The sequence below is a fragment of the Coturnix japonica genome, chromosome 13 (genome assembly GCF_054131305.1).
Source record: "Coturnix japonica strain WE chromosome 13, WE-NBRP24, whole genome shotgun sequence".
Taxonomy (NCBI): Eukaryota; Metazoa; Chordata; class Aves; order Galliformes; family Phasianidae; genus Coturnix; species Coturnix japonica.
The window spans coordinates 8488541-8506138 of record NC_140675.1 but is presented as its reverse complement, the minus strand read 5'-3'; the positions used below and the strand labels follow the sequence as shown (position 1 = coordinate 8506138).

Below are 17598 nucleotides of genomic sequence, written 5' to 3'. Positions count from 1 at the left end.
CTTAACTTTCCTATTAAGGGAATGCTATTTGTACCTGCTTTACGCTCTGGTGGATTAATTTGTAAAGCTGGAGCAAATACATTGACAGAAACTTTGTGTGGGGCCATGCTTTCATACACTCCAGATAAATAAAACACTTCCTTTCAACTCTCCAAGAAGCACGATAGCGTATAATTTAATTTTTCTGAAATACTTTCAGGAATACGGAGCAGTTTAATACAGTATGTGTGTTTTCCCTACTAAGTGGGCAGTCAACAAAAAGAACTAATTTCTGGTGTTACCCAAATGGCTCCTGAACACTGATAGGTTGTGCCACTGACCACCTCTCTCTGGGAAATCTGTCTCAGTGTCTGACTACCCTCATGGCCTGGACATTTTCTCTTATGTCCAGTTTGAACCTCCCCAGGTGCTGCTCTGTGCCATCCCCTCGTGTTCTATCACTGGTTCACAGGGAGAGGAGAGCGGTGCTTCTCCCTGCACTTCCCCTCCTCAGGAAGTTGTGGAGACCAACGAAGTTCACCTCTCAGCCTCTTCTCCAAACTGGACAACCTCAGCCTCTCCTCACAGGACATGCCCTCCAGCCCTTTTTTAAGGGGCAATCTGAGTGCATAAGGCTGCCCTTTTAAATTCAGTATCACACAGATACATTAATGGCAAAAGTGAGAGAAAAATCTTAGGTAAGGGATGAAGTTAAAGGTAGGATAAGCTTTGCAGAGCTGAGTTTTAACACCAAAAGATGTCTGCTGTGAGAGGGATTAATGCATCTTGTTAGCCATATGGATCATCTATGTGTATTTTCCAGCTGTTTCCAGCTAAGCTGAACAGCTGTGGAGATGTTTCCTTGTTAATGAACAAATTGAACAAGGGACACTTGGGAACTGGCATGCAAAGAGAAAGCTCATGTGTGTAGCACATAGTAGAAGCAAGCATCAGCTGGTTTGCATATAAATGTAAGCTCCTTGAGAAAGTCTAAAAGGATTAAAGAGAGACTAGTTTAGGAAAACAACTATTAATGGAGATGATTATCATTAGGAAGGTTAACTTCACTAAAAAGCGTTACATTAATGAACAGCATTACTGACAGTCCACCAGCTGTAATGGCTCCAATATGCCTGCTGAAATATCTAAGGCTCATGAATGCAAACAGAAGACAGGTAGAACTAATGCTGAATGCATGAAAGCTGTTCTGATCTATTGTACTGCATTAGTGTTTTACATTCTGATGTTAAAAAAAAGAAATGTAATTGCACCGGCAGTTTTCTTATGTAAAAGATGACAGTGGAAACTTCTGGCATGAGTACATACCTAAGGATGACTGGAAAATTTATGTATGGGAGCTATCCAGTCAACAAGATAAGATTAGCCACATAGCAAGCCCTAACAGTTCTGGCTTCAGTAGGATAACTTCAATGCCCACAAAATTAAACATCTTGAACAGGCAGCCTGGAGAGCAACAATGCTCATTTAGTTGTGTTCCCCTTTTCTCTAGTGAGCTGTCTAGAGCAAGATTGGCAGTTACCTAACTTATCAAAATTATCCTCTCATTTTGAAATGTTAGTTGTTTCTAAGTTATCCTTCCTATGGGGCAAACTGGAAAACCTTGTTTTCCTAAGTCACTAGAACCTTAGAGACCACAGCACTGATAAAGAAGCTAAACTAATCTCTTAGTTTCCAGATGAGGCTCAAAGGAGGAGAAAGCTCTTTCTTATGAGTGTTTAGTGCTGTTATCAGTCACCGAGTGAACATGACTGGGTTGTGCATCCAGTGCTGCTACACATCTGTTTTGGAATGAGAAATTTCAGAACTGACAGTTTTGCATACAGAGGAAGAGGAGAATCTCTGCATTATTCCTTATGTTCCTCAGTAAGATAATTATTCGAGGTGTGGAGTGGTTTTGACTCTTTGGAACTGCTGTCCCTAGTATCTTGAGTCTATATTTTTCTTCATCACTGAGGATGAACCAAGGAAAGTGGGAGCACTGAAAGCATGAACATCTGTAGTCATAGCTTAAAGCTTTCTCTGAAGAAACATCTACAATAATCCTCCATTTTGAGATGGTGGCAAACAGCAGAAATTGACTGGAATAGCTGCTATACCACTTGTGCCAGGCATGAGAAGGAATGGAGTGTGTGTTATAAGAGTACCATAAAGACAAAAAAAAAAGTCTTTAGCCTCGGTATTTGCTTGCAGCTGTAAAAGTAGCCCTGCACAGACAACAGTGTTTGAAAAAGAATGAATTACTAGCCCATGTTATTCCATACAAAGATGTACAGAGATGTTAAGAGCTTGTATATGACACATATGACACACAAAAGTTTGTAAAAGTGCTGCCTAGAGTTAGAATACATGATAGTACATCTCTTAGTGCTTATTGCTATCCACAAACCTTTCTGATTTGTTGGGTCTGACCAAGTGCATGCTGCGTGATGGTGTTTTGCTTTGATTGTGGAGTATGCATCTGAGGTGCTGTCTGGACCAGGCCAGAGGAAGGAATAGGAGAGGCTATTTGTGATGGGGTCTGTATTCCAGCTTGTGATTGAGCCTAAAGGATGAAGATAAAATATTTACATTATTTGTATCTCACAGTAAATTACATTATGTAAAAATCTGTTTGCATAGGTTACGCAGAATAGCTGTGGGATAGTATTCCAAGAGGTATTGATGTGAGCTGTGAGCAGGAAAGAATAATTTTCTTCTCCCTAGTGCTGGTAGGCTCCAGCTGTACAGTGTTGTTTATTTTGGCACCACAGTTTAAGAACAATGAACACAAACTGGAGAGGGCCCAATAGAGAGCAATGAAAATAGCAGGAGATAAAGAGAGCACGACCAATAAGGGATGAAAAAAACTGGATTTTAGCAACCCTGAAGACAAAACTGATGAAGCAATGTGACAAGATTTCTATCACGTAAAAAAAAGCTGTTATAAGAATATCACTGCAGTTTTTAAAGGCAAGTTGCATCTAGCCCCAGGAAAGATAGTTTGAGTTGGAAGTTAGGAAAACTTCCTGCAGTATCAAGGAAGTGAAACACCAGAAAAAGCTGCTTAAGGTTTTTACAGAATTCTATCAGGACTCCAAAACAATTTAGACAAACATCTGTGTGGGTGGGTAGCTACGAGGGGTAGCTCTTACACTGCAGATGGTAGGCTCCAACGCCATCACAACTTCACAGTCCTCATAAGGGCTACTAAATGTGACTGTACATATACTATAGCACCAAAGCCCAAACCCATAATATGCCATAACATCAAGCACACACTGGAACTTAAACAGTCTGGCTTTGTAACCATGAGAGTGGTAGGTGATTTCATCCAGCTAGCAGGCAATAGCATTGCCCTGGGAAGTGTATGTTTAATTCTACCACAGATCAAGACTATAATCAACCTGGTCAGATTTCTCTTGTAGCTCTACATTTATATCCTATTCTGCTTTATGCTGCATTTATTCAGTGATATGACCTTATAACCAGACTGGAAATATTACTTATGAAAACATGGTTTCTTTTTATAACTCCCCTGGAGCTCTGCAACCTAGTATTCATATTTTTAAATATAATAAGCCACCAGAACACAATGAAGTTTGAATATGTATTTTTGAAGCAGGTATACCTTGAAATAAAATGCTGGGTTTTAAGCTGAGTTTGTTTGTTTGTTTGTTTTGAGCTACAGAGGTGGAATTTGTTATTTGGTACTATATATCTAAAATAACTGCGCACAGAAGGAGTATTTGATAAAACAACTACTGTTTGAGAACAATTCCTAGAAGTTATAAACAGGTTGGCTCTTAAAGTGTTTCTAATTTTTTCACTAAAGCAAAAACAAGCCTGATTTTTACCAGTTAATCTTCTAAGCAACACATTTATCAATCTACATTTAGTTAAGAAAATATTGGCATGTGTTTTAGTGGTGAAAAATGAAACATCCATACCTGTAGCTTTATATTTCCAACTGGTAGCTGCACTGAAGTGGTAGAATTCGGTCCCTGGATAGACAGTGGAAGGAGCAGCTGTGCAGTTCCTTGGGCAGTCAGTAAAGCTTGGGGTTGGGCAACAACTGCTGTTTGTGGTTGCCTCTGTGGATGAACATAAAATTGAGAAATCGCATTCTGGGGGTCAGCTTTGGCCACAGGTATCTCTTGCTTGATGATAACTGCCTTTTTGGCAACTGCATTCTGTCCAGTGGTGTATACTGACTGTCCTAAAGGATGACTGGCTACAGATACAGACTGACTTGTGCTTGAGCAATCAGTAAGAGCATTTTCATCTTTGACAGCAGCACTGAGTTGCTTCTGTTCCAAAGCAGCTGAGTTAGCAGAAGTCTGAGACTGTTGTTGTTGTTGTCCCCTTTTTTCAACCTCAAGTTGCATTTTCAGCACTTCCACAAGTTTCTGTTCTTGTTCCAGTTTCCTTTTGAGCTCTTCTATCTGTTTTTCTTTTTCTTGAAGCTTGCGGTCCTTTTCTGCTACATCAAATTCCATGCTTGAGATGTTTCCACTACTACGATTCTGATTATCATCGCTTGTATTTGTTCTTAGTGGTGAAGTACTTAAGAACTGGGATGGTGACACCATGGTCATCATTTCTGTGAAAGTATCTGCCATACCAGTATCATCTGTGCTTAGATTAGATTGTTCTGAAGGGGAGGGAGATATAGGCAAAGGAGAGCTAACATTTTCAGCATTTCCTGCTTTGCAGCCAGGTCCAGTAGTTGTTTTTTCTGGAGGAAAGCTGGATATTGGATTAGCCACTGTTTTATTTACTGTTGCAACAGGAAATGCCACAGCCATTTCCCCTGTGTTACCAGTGACTCCAGTAGCAGTAGTGACTGTAACAGAGCTGCAAGTAGTGACTCCATTGTTATTAAGATCTTGGTAGGGTTTCAGACGCTCAATAAGATCTGTTTTTGTTCCAGACACTGGTAATCCCCTCAACTTCAACTCCATTTTAAGCTCTGCTACCTGAAATAAAGTAAGGTATGATAGTAAACAAAGAAAATAACTCTTATATAAAAATAAGTGTACATTTTACCTTGTAACATTTCAGTAAGAAAAATATTTTTCAACACATTCACTAGTTATTTACTTCTCTGGGTTCTAACAGCATGCAAACATGCAGAATCCATGAGTACATTTCCACTACCAGTAACTTACTTTCACTGGTTAAAAGGACAAAAACTCTGTAGTGTTCAGCTGCTGCGCAATGACTAATTGTGGAGTTATGATGAATTTTCATATCTACTAAAAATTTGAAACGGAAAGTACAGCTTCAGTTGTGGGTTAACATGTTCTGAAGAAAAGCCAGCAATGGTACAAATAAAGGCTCTGACTACTGGCATGCTGAACCCGCTGTTATGCTACCAAGACAGACAAATGTATTTTATCAGAAATTTACCAGGTTGTTTAGATGGTTCAATAGACACATCAAACACAGAAGGCTCTTTTTCTAATTATCAATTAAAAAGTTACAGCTATGTGCCATTTGGGTTTCTTTCACAAGTATAAAAAGTATAAGCAGTCAAAATTGATCTAGCTTTTGCTAAGAAAAGTGTCCTTAGTTTTCCAGTATGCTTACTAGCAAATTTCTGAGAACCACAGCAGTTTTGATTAACTGTCCTCCTAACAAAGATAATCAGCCCTTCCTCTCTACCCCAGTCCATCCCCATCTGGTATCCCTGACAGACTTACAGCAAGGGTAACATTTCAAGAATTTAACAGTACTTTTCTAAATTCTTATCAGAATCGAAGTAGATGATTTGGTGTCAAGAATATCACCAGCAGGTACAGCTGATGTTATCACATTAGTGTGAATAGATTACGCAGAAAAAGTACGAGAAGAACTTTAATTACCACAAAGCAGAACTTCAAATATTAACTGAAGTATTAGTAAGTTGACAGTTCATAACTTAAAAGTTTCAAAAAGCTATTTCAAACACTAGTTTGAATTGCATCATGTAGACTTATTTCATATGAAATGATTAACGTTAACATACGCAAATACACTACTGTCCTGAGGATCTTGTCTTCAGAAAGACATCTTTTCCTCTTTCAAGTTCAAAAACCACTCACCTAACCAAAACCCCAACACCTCAAAGCAGAGAGAAACATATCAACTGCCCACTAGATGTCCCCACTGTTGTGCTCCAGTCCAGTTCACCTGTGTCGCTGCTACTGAGAAGCATCTTAACCTAAACCCCCACAAGCCTCTTCAGAATTATTTTCATTGTGTCCTAATATTAAGTCCTGTAAGTGTTCTTCTGAAGGATGAATCATATGACATACATTCACATTAGAATTTAAAGAGTTACAATTTGTAGCTTTTATGAAATTTAGTGTCTGTTTTCAGATGATGCACTAAACTCTCGTGACAAAATCTCCTTAGCAGTGTTATTTCTGTGCAGACTTCAGAGCACTGACCTCTCTGAATATATAATTATTAGGGCATGTTTTTGTTTTTATTTCTTAACTAAACCTCTTCAATGAAGTACTAAAACTATCACGAAGAAACTGCTGTTCCAGTGTGAAAATCTGTCAGGGTGGAAATCTCACATGAAACACACCTCAGTTTATAAAACGTATCAAACTGGGTCCTTGTACAATGTCTGAAATTCTTTTCTAATTCTTTGGGAAATAAATGTCATTGTTATAATACATGCTTTTGAGGACAAAACAAATATTTTAAGTGCAGAAGAGCTGTGTATAAAATCCTCACTACTCTATACTAAACATTTAAAAGAAAAATATGCTTTTCATTGGTAAATAATATTTAGACTTATTATTGATAGCAACTGTCTATATTTTATGATCTCTCCTGATGTTTAGGAATGGAAAAATGTCTCTTTGTTACCTTCAAGTCATCCAAGCTTGAAGGCAGAGGTCCTGGTTTCCGGCTAAGAACATTACTGTTCTGTCTCGTTGAGTTTGCAGCTGATGTTGATGTGTTGTTGTTCAAAGCATTTAGTGGTGTGTTTCCATTGTTATTCTGTTTGTCACTCAGTGGCCTTCAAGAAATGAGAAAAATGAAGACAATAATGTGAATGCTAGGTATACAACGCACGTAATATACAATACATATATTTTATATTCTTTTCAGTCAAGAAGCTGTGATTCTATAAACTTAATGAAGAATGATTTCTAAAAAATATATACGTGATATGACATTAAAATACTTTTAATAAAACAGCACAGAGAAGAAAACATACAGAGAATACTATATTGATATTTTATTTGTCATTAAGCTTACATATTTATGCTTCACAGTTTATATTATTGTCATAGTATCCCTTAAGGTTATTGTGGAGTGCAGAAATAGTTTATACTAGTTCATCATTAATTAGGGCAGACAATTACTTTCCTGTTTGATGTCAGAAAAAAAACCCATAATAGTGAAATCTATGTACCAACCCTACATGCAAGTCCAATGTCTTCATCCAGTAATAACAAAGTGAAGGGACTTTACTGTGAAGATGATGTGCTTTGAGTCAGTGGTTCCCTCATAAAGAAGAATCTCATATCAGGATCTCAATGTAATTGTTAAAAAAAATGTTAAATGCCACCGTTTACACTAGGTACCATAAATTAGCTCATTTTGTTCAAGTGATTTAGGAAGAAACATTTCTGAAATGTCAGAAAACAGAACATAAGAAGCGTGGGTAAGCAGGCAAAAACATCTCTAGTCTAAATGTTAGGATACATGGTGATTATAAATATAACCACAGATGGTATCCTTTTACTTTTCTAGCCTCGTTTGTGGAGGAAAGAAAATTTGGTGAAATCTCATTAAAAAACCGAAAAAAAAAAGAAAAAACAGCAGTTGAAAGCCACCTGAATTTAGGGCTGTGCGACTGTGGCACACTGCACTGTACGCACTTCTAGGAAAAGAACGATGGTCTTAGATGGTGAGAATGGGACTCTGCAGTCAGCCAGCTCCTCTTTCTGCTAAAGGCTGCTGGAAACTCTCTGAAAGACTTATTTTTCTGACTGCTTCTATCTATAAAACAAAGTACACTTCTCACTGTTAGAAGTGCTGAAGCACTAGACCTGAGGCTATAAACATCCACATTTTACATAATTACGAAGACTTATTTTACTTGAAAATTGCAGGAGTTGAACTGATATAGAAGGACAAAATAAACAGCAAAACATGCATGTCTTTGTAAAAGCTGCTGTCTGCGCTGCCTACTTCAATCATATCTGAGTGCAAATGGTGACTAAACTTTCTTGCTTTCACATACATGTTTTGAGTTCCATATATGCATCAAACTGAAAATAAATAGCACTTGTTATAAGCTTTTCAGACTTCAGAGGCATTTTGAGAAGTACCTATCTCATCACTTTGTTGAGGTTAATTAATACCCACACTAACACATGTTGCCATTTAAGTTTTCTCAGTTTCCATCTGTCTGTAACATTTGAAAAACACGTTTACTTCTAAGGCACAAAGCCTACAACTGTTGCATATATGCCTCCAAAAGACACTTAGCAAACATGAACAAAGCTTCACATACTTCAGCGGAGCAGGCAGAATTGTCTGGTAGTTGTAGTGTTGTTGCTGTTGGCTCAGAATCTGCAGCTGCAAAAACAGTTGCTGCTGTTGTAGCAGACGAGCATAGTTTGAGTCCATCTGTGGCTCGTTCTTCTCACCTTTCTGATCAGGTGGAATATATTGATGATACTTCAATTTTTTCACCCTTGGTTTAGGTTCCTTACATTTCTTACTCCGATGTTTATCATTTGGGTTCTTTGGGTGGCTTTGCTGATTACGGATGGAAAATATTGAAAGAACTATAAGAGACATTGTATTTATGAGCAATTATGCAAGACACAAATATGACGTACGCAGGAATGTAATTACTGCTAAGAGAGCTGCTGAATACAATTGTCCTTGCAATCCCACTCAAAAGGACTGGTCATCAACCTTGAAAAGGTAACGTACTACAGCTATTTTATACTTGTGCATGTGAAGCAGCCATCAGAAATTATAGTTGGTGAATATTTTGTTAGTACATGGCACAAATGAAGCTAAAGGATTCTGCTAGTCATGACCTGTCATTATAAAGAGACATTCTTCTGAAGAAGCAAAGTTCAAAGCCACTTACACTTCATACATGTGAAAGATAATAACTTAAACACCATCTGTAAACAGCCACAGGTCAGAAGTACTTACAGATCTAGATTAAAATCACAGACAGACCGTCCTATCAAGTCCAGGATTATTCTAATGGAGCTTTCAGCACCGCTTTTATCAGCAATATCTGTACATTTGGTAAAATGCTCTTCCTTTACAGGATCTTCAAAATTATTTTAAGTGACAAGTTGAAGGCAGTAACCTATTCATACAGAAGGCATCAAAGCAGAAATCCTGCGTTGATCTATGCACAATTATTACACAAGTCATTTATTTTGGGGGAATATCTGAATTTGTCATTAAGGTCACACAGTGAGGCAAGTTGGTAAAAAGTTTCACTAGAAATAGCCAAATTTATACTAGAAATTGGCTATTAGAGGTCATCCTCTGAAAATTATTTTCATGTAGTTAGGTAGAAGTCTACATATATGCAATCACTACAGAGCTGAAACAAGACAGACGTTATCCAAAATGAACCTTTCTCACACTGTACTTGTAAAAATCTTCCATGTTGCTGGATAAGGCAGTGAGGAAGATAGAACTGAGTGCACCTTTCTGATCTCCAAATACAAGGATACAGTAACTTAAGTGATTTATTCTCATACGATAAAGAAGCTACCAAAATATTTGTGAAAAAGGAGGAATGCAGTTCACTAGTTTGGCTATAGGCAGATTACAAATGCATTTCCTCTGTTCCTATTAAATTATTCCCCACACAAAGCTAGAATAGAAGATTTAATTTCTCCAGTAGAAAAAAGAAAATCAATTACAAAAATAAAATATTATATCTCTATGTATTTTTAAAAAATTCAGTCACAATGTAGTGCATCATTCTGCTTCAACACTTCATTTAACTACACTGTAAGTACCTCTGGAAATCATCAGCCAGCCCTTACAAGTCTTAATGGTTGCTCTTAAGGTACCAATGGCTTCAGTCAACAGCAAAGTATATTCTGAACACTAAAAGCAGTTGTCATTGATTACAGATACTGTAACATCATTAATGTATTTCTGCCACTGAAAAACAAAACAGAATAAGAACTGTCTTCAGATGCCACTGTTTCAGATATGTACCTTCACTAATGTTGGCCCGGGCTTTGCTGCAGACACAGTACTTGTGGTCATGGTGGCTGTAGCAGTAGAACGTGCAACGTGTTCAATTGTGGGAGGAGTTTTAAGGAATTCAGGAACTGAAGAGGTTAAAGGTGGATACTAGTATTAAAAAAATATAAGGAAAAAGAGAAACATTAAAAACATCCACAGCATCTGAATAATATAAAACATGTGAAGCAGTTAAGACTGTTCACAAAACAGTTTTAGAAGAAATGACAAAAATAGGACTCTTCCATGTACACAACTGTGCTATAAACACACATTTTGGCACATCTGAAAGGTATCAATTAAGAAACTGATTTCTTACCTTGACTTCTCAGTTCATATTTTAATTACTGCATCTAAATGTATCAAAAATCTGTTTTTACTCATACAGGATTTACTTCTAGTCTCACTAAGACAAAACAGTAATTTATTTTAATATCATATTTTAATAGTATATATTAAATATTTTTACAACAATTATTCTTAATTAGTACTGTTGATATTTGTTGCGAGTAAAAAGAATTATAACCATAAAGGATTTACAAAACATAAAAGAAGCCCTCAGAAAGGGCACTGTACACATAATGCTCAGATTGCGGCTTGCTTTGCAGAAGTCTTTTCTCCTTCAACATACATGAAAAACAAATAAACTGAAAGGAAGTATCATGAACACTTATTTTTCCTGGTTCGAAGATCCTACCCTATCATTCTGATTTTCTTTTTTATATAGAGATAAGTGGAGATTTTATTAATTATATGATTTTACTGATTTTAAACAAAAGGAGAGAGAGGTTACAGATAGCTAAAGAAAGAATGGAATGTACCATTACCAGTCATTCAGGTTTACCACTGTTTGTTACTGATCTGCTTGAAGCAACTCTCAGAATGTCACCTTAAATTTTGACCCTGGATACACTGCACCTACACTAGAAGCAGCTGACTGAAGTTACAGAAAAACACCATATTCAGAAAAAATGCTGTTATTTACTGAGTTGAGCCCTTCAGAGTTTTCTGTGTGAAGTCAGAATCTTGTGCACACAAAGAAAATCTTAGTCCACAAATTACTGCTCTCAGAAAAACCTTTCATGAAGGTCAAACATCAACATAGGAAAATTAACCTATTCTTTTCAGAATGAGCACACAGTATTAAAGCAGTCACATAATAAGAAATAATAAGAAGAAATAATCTTCAATAGCATTTGCTAAGGACATGCCACCATTACAGTATTACTGAGGAGGTACAATTCAGTAGCCTGCACTTTCCTGAGTTTGTTCCCTTGCTGTTACAAGCACGGTGTATCATTTCACCTACAAGTTGTACCAAATGCCATAAAGACTTTGCATTTTTTTAAAGTATTATTTTCCTGCCAGGACTTCCAAGATGTCTTCTAACATAATAAAATTTCATTGAACTCAACTCTGTCATGTCCATTCTTAATGTGCTGAAAGCTGCAAACAGGCTACCTAGCTTTCACAAGCTATTTAAGCTGTATAGTGATTTTGATCCTTCTTTTCCTTTTCTTTTTTTTTAAGCTAAATAATATTTCCCAAGATCTTGATCAGCCAAACTCCTGCCGATTTTTACTTTGCAAGGAACTTCCATTTTCTGAGAATATTTTCCCCCCTTTCTTAAAAGCAGTGTCTCTGGGATGTCTAATTTTACATTATTTCAAAATTCATGTTACTGAACCAAAGAGAATTCCACATACAATGCAGTGTATTTGTAAGAAACTACCTCTGTTTAATTGCTACTGAGTGAAAAGAAACACGTAGGAAAGGTTCTGATACTGCTTTATTGAATGGAAAGATTCAGTGTGCCATGCTTAGTCAGTGAAACGCTGCACGAGTCCGTGCTGTGTGAAAAACAGGCTAAAGATATAAATACCTCTGTTTTTATAACCAACTTCCAAAGTGTTTGCTCTGTCCATTATCCACTCAGTATCTGTTATTTGCTGGACTTGGATAAGAAATGGCAGGAAACTTTAGAAGGACTAATCCTTCTAAAGAAAGGCGTGTAGGTGCTGTAACTCATCATACTGTACTGCTTTTGATGTCAAGTTTACAAGGACTATTCAAGGTATAGTATTATTATTTAAAAATGCACCCAGTTGGTCTTCTAGTGAAAGTATCTATCATAAACCACACCAACGAAAACAGGAAAATATGAAAGAGCATATTAATGATTAATAAAATTATTGTCAGTAGTTCTTACATTTCCTTTTTATAAAGTCTCAGCTAAAAATAATTTAAAATATTTGCTATTTCAGTTTATTCATTACATAATCTTTCATAATTTGTCACTTTGATCCTTTTTGAACTTAACATGACAGCAACAGATAATTCAAACTGCTTAGTGATCCTTTATAGGAACAGTTGAATGAGAAGAACACTATACAACAGTTTAAAGTGGAAAAGTCAGTATCTTTCAGAAAATGATGTTGCTTGAAACTTACGGTGTTAAATAATCACCTTATCACAGCGTATTACCTTTTTCTTACATTAATTATCTTGAACTACATAGGACCTTAACTACACGAAATACAAAACTTTTTCAGACTTGCCAATTTTACCACAGGTGCCAAAGGAGGCAGTGAACCACGTGTGTTATTCACCTGTTGTGTTTTTAAATTTTAGTTTATAAATCTGAACAGATCTCAGCTTCTTCACTTGACCACTTCATAAAGTCATGTAAGGATTACACCACATGAACAGACCTTTTACTTCCAGATACAGATGATATTATTTCTGGACTTTTTCTTCTAAATTCAAACAAGCATTTAGCAGGTCAACAAGTTGCAGTGAATATATTATGAAAACAGTTATTCAATTCTTTCTCATCAAACAAATTCAGCTGTTTTGAAGATAATTGTTCTGATGATGACTGTTTAATGCTGTCAGAATTGTTGTGGTAAAGCACCTCATCCTTACCAGATGCAAATACATCAGGTGAAATCAAGTTTTGGGTCATCAGTAAACATGAGCTGAAGGTTCCCAAAGTTATGTTACTTTATCTGAAGCTTGAAAATGTGTGGAGGAGGAAGCTTTGAAAAGAACGCTGGCTGCACTTCACTGTTTTCAAAATATTCTTTGTACTTTCTGTTGCAATAAAAGATAAAATTTGTCAGAGGAAATGAGAAGAATGAAGGATCAATTCCCAGTCAGTACCTGCAGAGACACGCAGGCTCATTTTCTTTATTTCACAAGGAGCAATAAAGTAAGCATCAGTTTTATTCTGCAGAGGAGCAGCTTTGCATTTTAGGTCTGTACACAGAAGTGGCTGTAATACATTATCCAATCCATAAGCAGAGGATTGAAGTTCTTTTGAAGTGCCTTTCCAGTTAGCTTCAAGTGCTCTGTTGTTTTCTTGGCACAATCATGTAACTATCTTATGCTTCCTACTTGAAAAGCTTTTGGCAGGTATTGCTCTGAGTATTTTTATTTAGCTCTCCATTTGGAATCTATCTGTTAGAAATCTAATTTCATGTGTTTTGTTTTCAGTTTCTTCAGCACAAATTACATTCATTTGATAAGAAATTCAATTAATGTCTTACTTTTTATCTTAGGGAAGAATGACATAGAACAGATGTGCAGTACATTGTGTCTGGCGTTGTTTTTTGAGCACGAACTTTGCAATACTTTTTGAATTACTGAATTAATAAGTAAATAAAGAACAGTTTCAAGTTGTCCCTGGCCATTAAAAGAATTGGACGACATCTTGGGAGAACAGGCAATATTAATCTCATATATAGCTGCTTAATTTTACATTTTACTTGATAATCTATGAACTCAATATTCAGTTCTGTCTTATCTTTTGGTTTGTCTTATTTTAAAAACTGCAGTGTAGTTCCCCTGTGCAGAGCTCTGGCTTTGCTATATATCCTCTGGCAGCTTAAATACATAAATAAAAGCGTTTTCCATGAGCACACTTAATAGAAGGACAAGCATAAAAACATGGCTCTTTTGTGGACTTTGCTGATTGTTTAACAAAGCACTGTCAGACAACATATAACAGCTCTGCTGCCTCTTCCTCCTCTGAAGCCTTTAATTTGCGTCTCTGCCAAACTAAAAAATTTCATAGGAGGACAAGCAGAAATTCAGATAAAAGTAAACAGCTTGCCCAGAACTAAGATAAACATTCAGTAATCAATAACAGCCATAGAAAACTGGGTTTGGAAAACAGCAGTTTTTCTACTGGCCACAGTGTATTTCAGTGAATCTTTGGCTATAGGAATTTCACCACCGCCAACAGCCAAGCAAGTCTATAATTCTTAAAAGAAAGTGGAATCCCAGCTAACTCTTTGCAACAGCAAACGTACTAATTTCATGTGAAACTATGTTCCAAAAATATATTGTGAATCTTTTAGAACTGTACCTGTGTTGAAGTAGTAGCATTTGGTGTTATTGGTGATGGTGAGTCACTTGTTTTTGGCTCACCAGGGGAAGCAGCTGAACCTTGGGATTCTTGGCTGGCTGGCTGATCTGGTGATAAAGCATCACTGCTGTCTTCATCAAATGAATAGTCATCCAAAGCTTGAGGGTAACTTTCTTGTCCAACTGCTAGAATGTTTATAAAGAAACAAGCAAAGTAATTCCTTTTAGTTATACAAATTAAATTTAGACACTCACTGGTGGCAGAATTAGGTAGCTGCTAGAAATTGATCACTTTTCAGGTCATTCTGAATGTATTGTATGTTAAGTATTCAATAGCGTTTTTGATATAATGATAGCCATATAGATGATATTAGTAAGAAACTAATATTTTCTGATGGAGTATTATGGTCTATGTATTTCTAACTTGGATTTGAACAAAAACTGGGTAACTATATTCACTTAAATGATGACACAACTTAGACGTCAGAAGCTGAAAGAATAAAAACCAGTAAACTCTATGTTTTCTTCTGGTGAACTTTACTCTTAAGACTTGATATATGTTGTAGCTCTTCTACTTGCCTATAATTGCCTCTTTAACACTGGAGTCTACAGGCAGGATATTTTTTTCTACCAGTTCCATAGGGCCAGGTCTCTGTGCAATCTTCTCATTCAGATCATCTGCCAAGCGAGCTCTCTTCAGTTTCATCTGAGTGGCTTGCAACGAAGGCTCTGCAAAGGTCTCTAAAATATACATTGATTTAAATATTCTATTCAGCCTTTCCCCAATTTCACGACAACTAGTGTTGTCTCATCTAACCATTCTACTTACACTGAAAGCATACAAGTATTATTTGGAAAAATCTCAAACTAGTACTAAGATGATACAAAAAGACACTTTCCATCTCCATGCTTATGCTTTCTAAAAAATAAGATAAATATACATAGCCTACATTTTAAAAGCAGTAATGCTTTTGTAAACACTTTCAGAATGTCCAAGAATAAAGCAAAGAATACAAAACAGCCAATTCTAATTAAAATCTAAAGACAGCATTTGCTGCTTTAATATTTACCAATGTATGCTTTGGTAAAGGTTTAACTGATAACTGATTTTCAAATAGAAAATTTTCAAAATTGTATTTCAGGAAAACCTTGAGATATTTTGTCAGTGTGGAGATGGTTTATCAACAAAGACACTCCCCTCTGGTGCTTGATCTCTCCAGACCAAATACATGTTTAGAAACTATTGAACATTCAACTGACTTGGATTATGACTATTTGGTAATTTCTGTGACTGATAAGATTATGATGAATGACAGTAATACAGATTCATTCCTAAAACAGATGACTGTTTCAAAAGACCTGAGCAACAAGCAAAGTAACATGGCAAGGTAGAAGTCATTTTATAATAGACAGGGTTTTTTTGGGGGGGGAAATGTCCAGAATTGTCAATTGTTTTAAGGTAATGAGTAGAAACTGAAGTAATATTTACATGTATGTACACCATGGCATAATTACCATTAGGGACTAAAAGCAGTATGCACTTGCCAACAGATGCACAGTTAAGAATACTTTTACTGCCACAGCTGTATGTATTAAAGACACTGTAGAAGCAGAGAAACATATAGACATGTAGAAATAATTCACATCAAAGCCTAATCCAGTTAGACAGATGAGTGTGTAACAGTAGCTCCTTGTAGGGGCAGCTTAAAAGATAAACACATACCTTCAAGGATGTGCATTCTGACAAGCTCGGACCGATCCGGTCTGCTGCGAATCTTGTGCTTCAAAAAATTTTCAGTCTTTAAAGAAATTAAGAATTATCATTAACTGGTATTTGAAAAAGCAGAAAGCAATTCACTGATGTCCAACAATGAATTCAGCAGTTGCATTCAGGTCAGTGGACACCACTGTTACAACAGGGCTACCAGAAATGGTTTTGCTTTGCTTCCTTTTAGTTTTTCAGACAAGCTGTATTAATGAATTTCTTTCTTCCCAAAACAAAATTGGAATGTTTCTGGAGTTGATCCCTTTGTGCCACGCTAAATTACAGTAGTGCAGATTAGATACTTGCTACAGAAATATAACGCAAGCATAATTTAATCAAAGTATTTTTTCCTTATACTACAGAGGGATATGCATTAAATATGACCACAGTTAATCCCACATACATGCTTGATTTAGGAAGGATTAAGAAACTTCCTTAGATTTGATGCCAACACATTACTCTAACAGATTCTTTTAAGATACAAGCTCATATTATTACTGTAATGGTCAGATTTTTTTTCAAATTGAAAATTCAATATTATATACAACTGACTGTCCATTTTCAGATGTTAATGGCAAGTTTACACAAAGTGGTTTACCCTGGCTCGCTCCAGGCTCTTGATCTGCTCATGGAATGCAGCGGGACTTTTCAAAGCTGTGGATGGAAAAGTAAAAGTTAAGTAGATGAGAAGTGATGAACAAGAGAAACATCCAGTCACCAGGTGTGTTTGGGTATTTACTGATGCATTAAGGCAGTGTTTGCATCTGACCAGGCTTACATTTGACTCATGACAATTCTATTAATTTCTATTTCCTTTAATTTCTATTTAACACAGAATATGTGGAATATATGATTTTAACAGATATCCCATGCTAACAGTTAACTTTTTCACAAAGTACATGAGAGATTGTTAACTAAGACTGTTCCACAGCAGAAAATTTATGAGGCAGGACATAAAATGCTAAAATACTTTCATTTACTCCACTACTCTTCTCTGAAAGAGCTGTCACTTCTCTGAGAGAGTGGTCAGGTGCTGGAATGGGCTGCCCAGGGAGGTGGTGCAGTCACTGTCCCTGCAGGTGTTCCAGAAGCATTTAGATGTGGTACTGAGGACATGGTTTACTGGGAAATACTGGTGGTAGGTGGGCATTTGGATTGGATGATCTTGGAAATTTTTTCCAACCTTGGTGATTCTATGATTTTATTCTATGATTCTACATGCTATTCATCTATACCTATGTTAT

At 36.4% G+C, this 17598-nt stretch overlaps 1 protein-coding gene and 1 long non-coding RNA gene across 12 annotated transcripts in view; one reads left to right on the top strand and one right to left on the bottom strand.

The window, feature by feature from the left end:
* The window catches only part of MRTFB (myocardin related transcription factor B), a 69512-nt gene that overhangs the window by 9880 nt on the left and 42034 nt on the right, over nucleotides 1-17598 (bottom strand). For 5 of the 10 annotated variants that reach the window (XM_015876464.2, XM_015876466.2, XM_032447733.2 and 2 more), the window contains 9 exons: nucleotides 16953-17008; nucleotides 16313-16388; nucleotides 15169-15330; nucleotides 14591-14775; nucleotides 10195-10332; nucleotides 8501-8748; nucleotides 6841-6994; nucleotides 3927-4955; nucleotides 2387-2542 (listed from right to left, as the gene is read on the bottom strand). In XM_015876464.2, coding sequence (XP_015731950.2) covers nucleotides 2387-2542; nucleotides 3927-4955; nucleotides 6841-6994; nucleotides 8501-8748; nucleotides 10195-10332; nucleotides 14591-14775; nucleotides 15169-15330; nucleotides 16313-16388; nucleotides 16953-17008 — 2204 coding nt within the window. Of the gene's footprint in view, nucleotides 1-2386; nucleotides 2543-3926; nucleotides 4956-6840; nucleotides 6995-8500; nucleotides 8749-10194; nucleotides 10333-13146; nucleotides 13302-14590; nucleotides 14776-15168; nucleotides 15331-16312; nucleotides 16389-16952; nucleotides 17009-17598 lie in introns of those variants that run through there. The other 5 variants (XM_015876465.2, XM_015876468.3, XM_015876469.2 and 2 more) reach the window with 3 other exon arrangements.
* LOC146758668 (uncharacterized) overlaps nucleotides 1-17598 on the top strand; it is a 30669-nt gene that overhangs the window by 11212 nt on the left and 1859 nt on the right. The gene's annotated exons all lie outside the window — the stretch shown is intronic.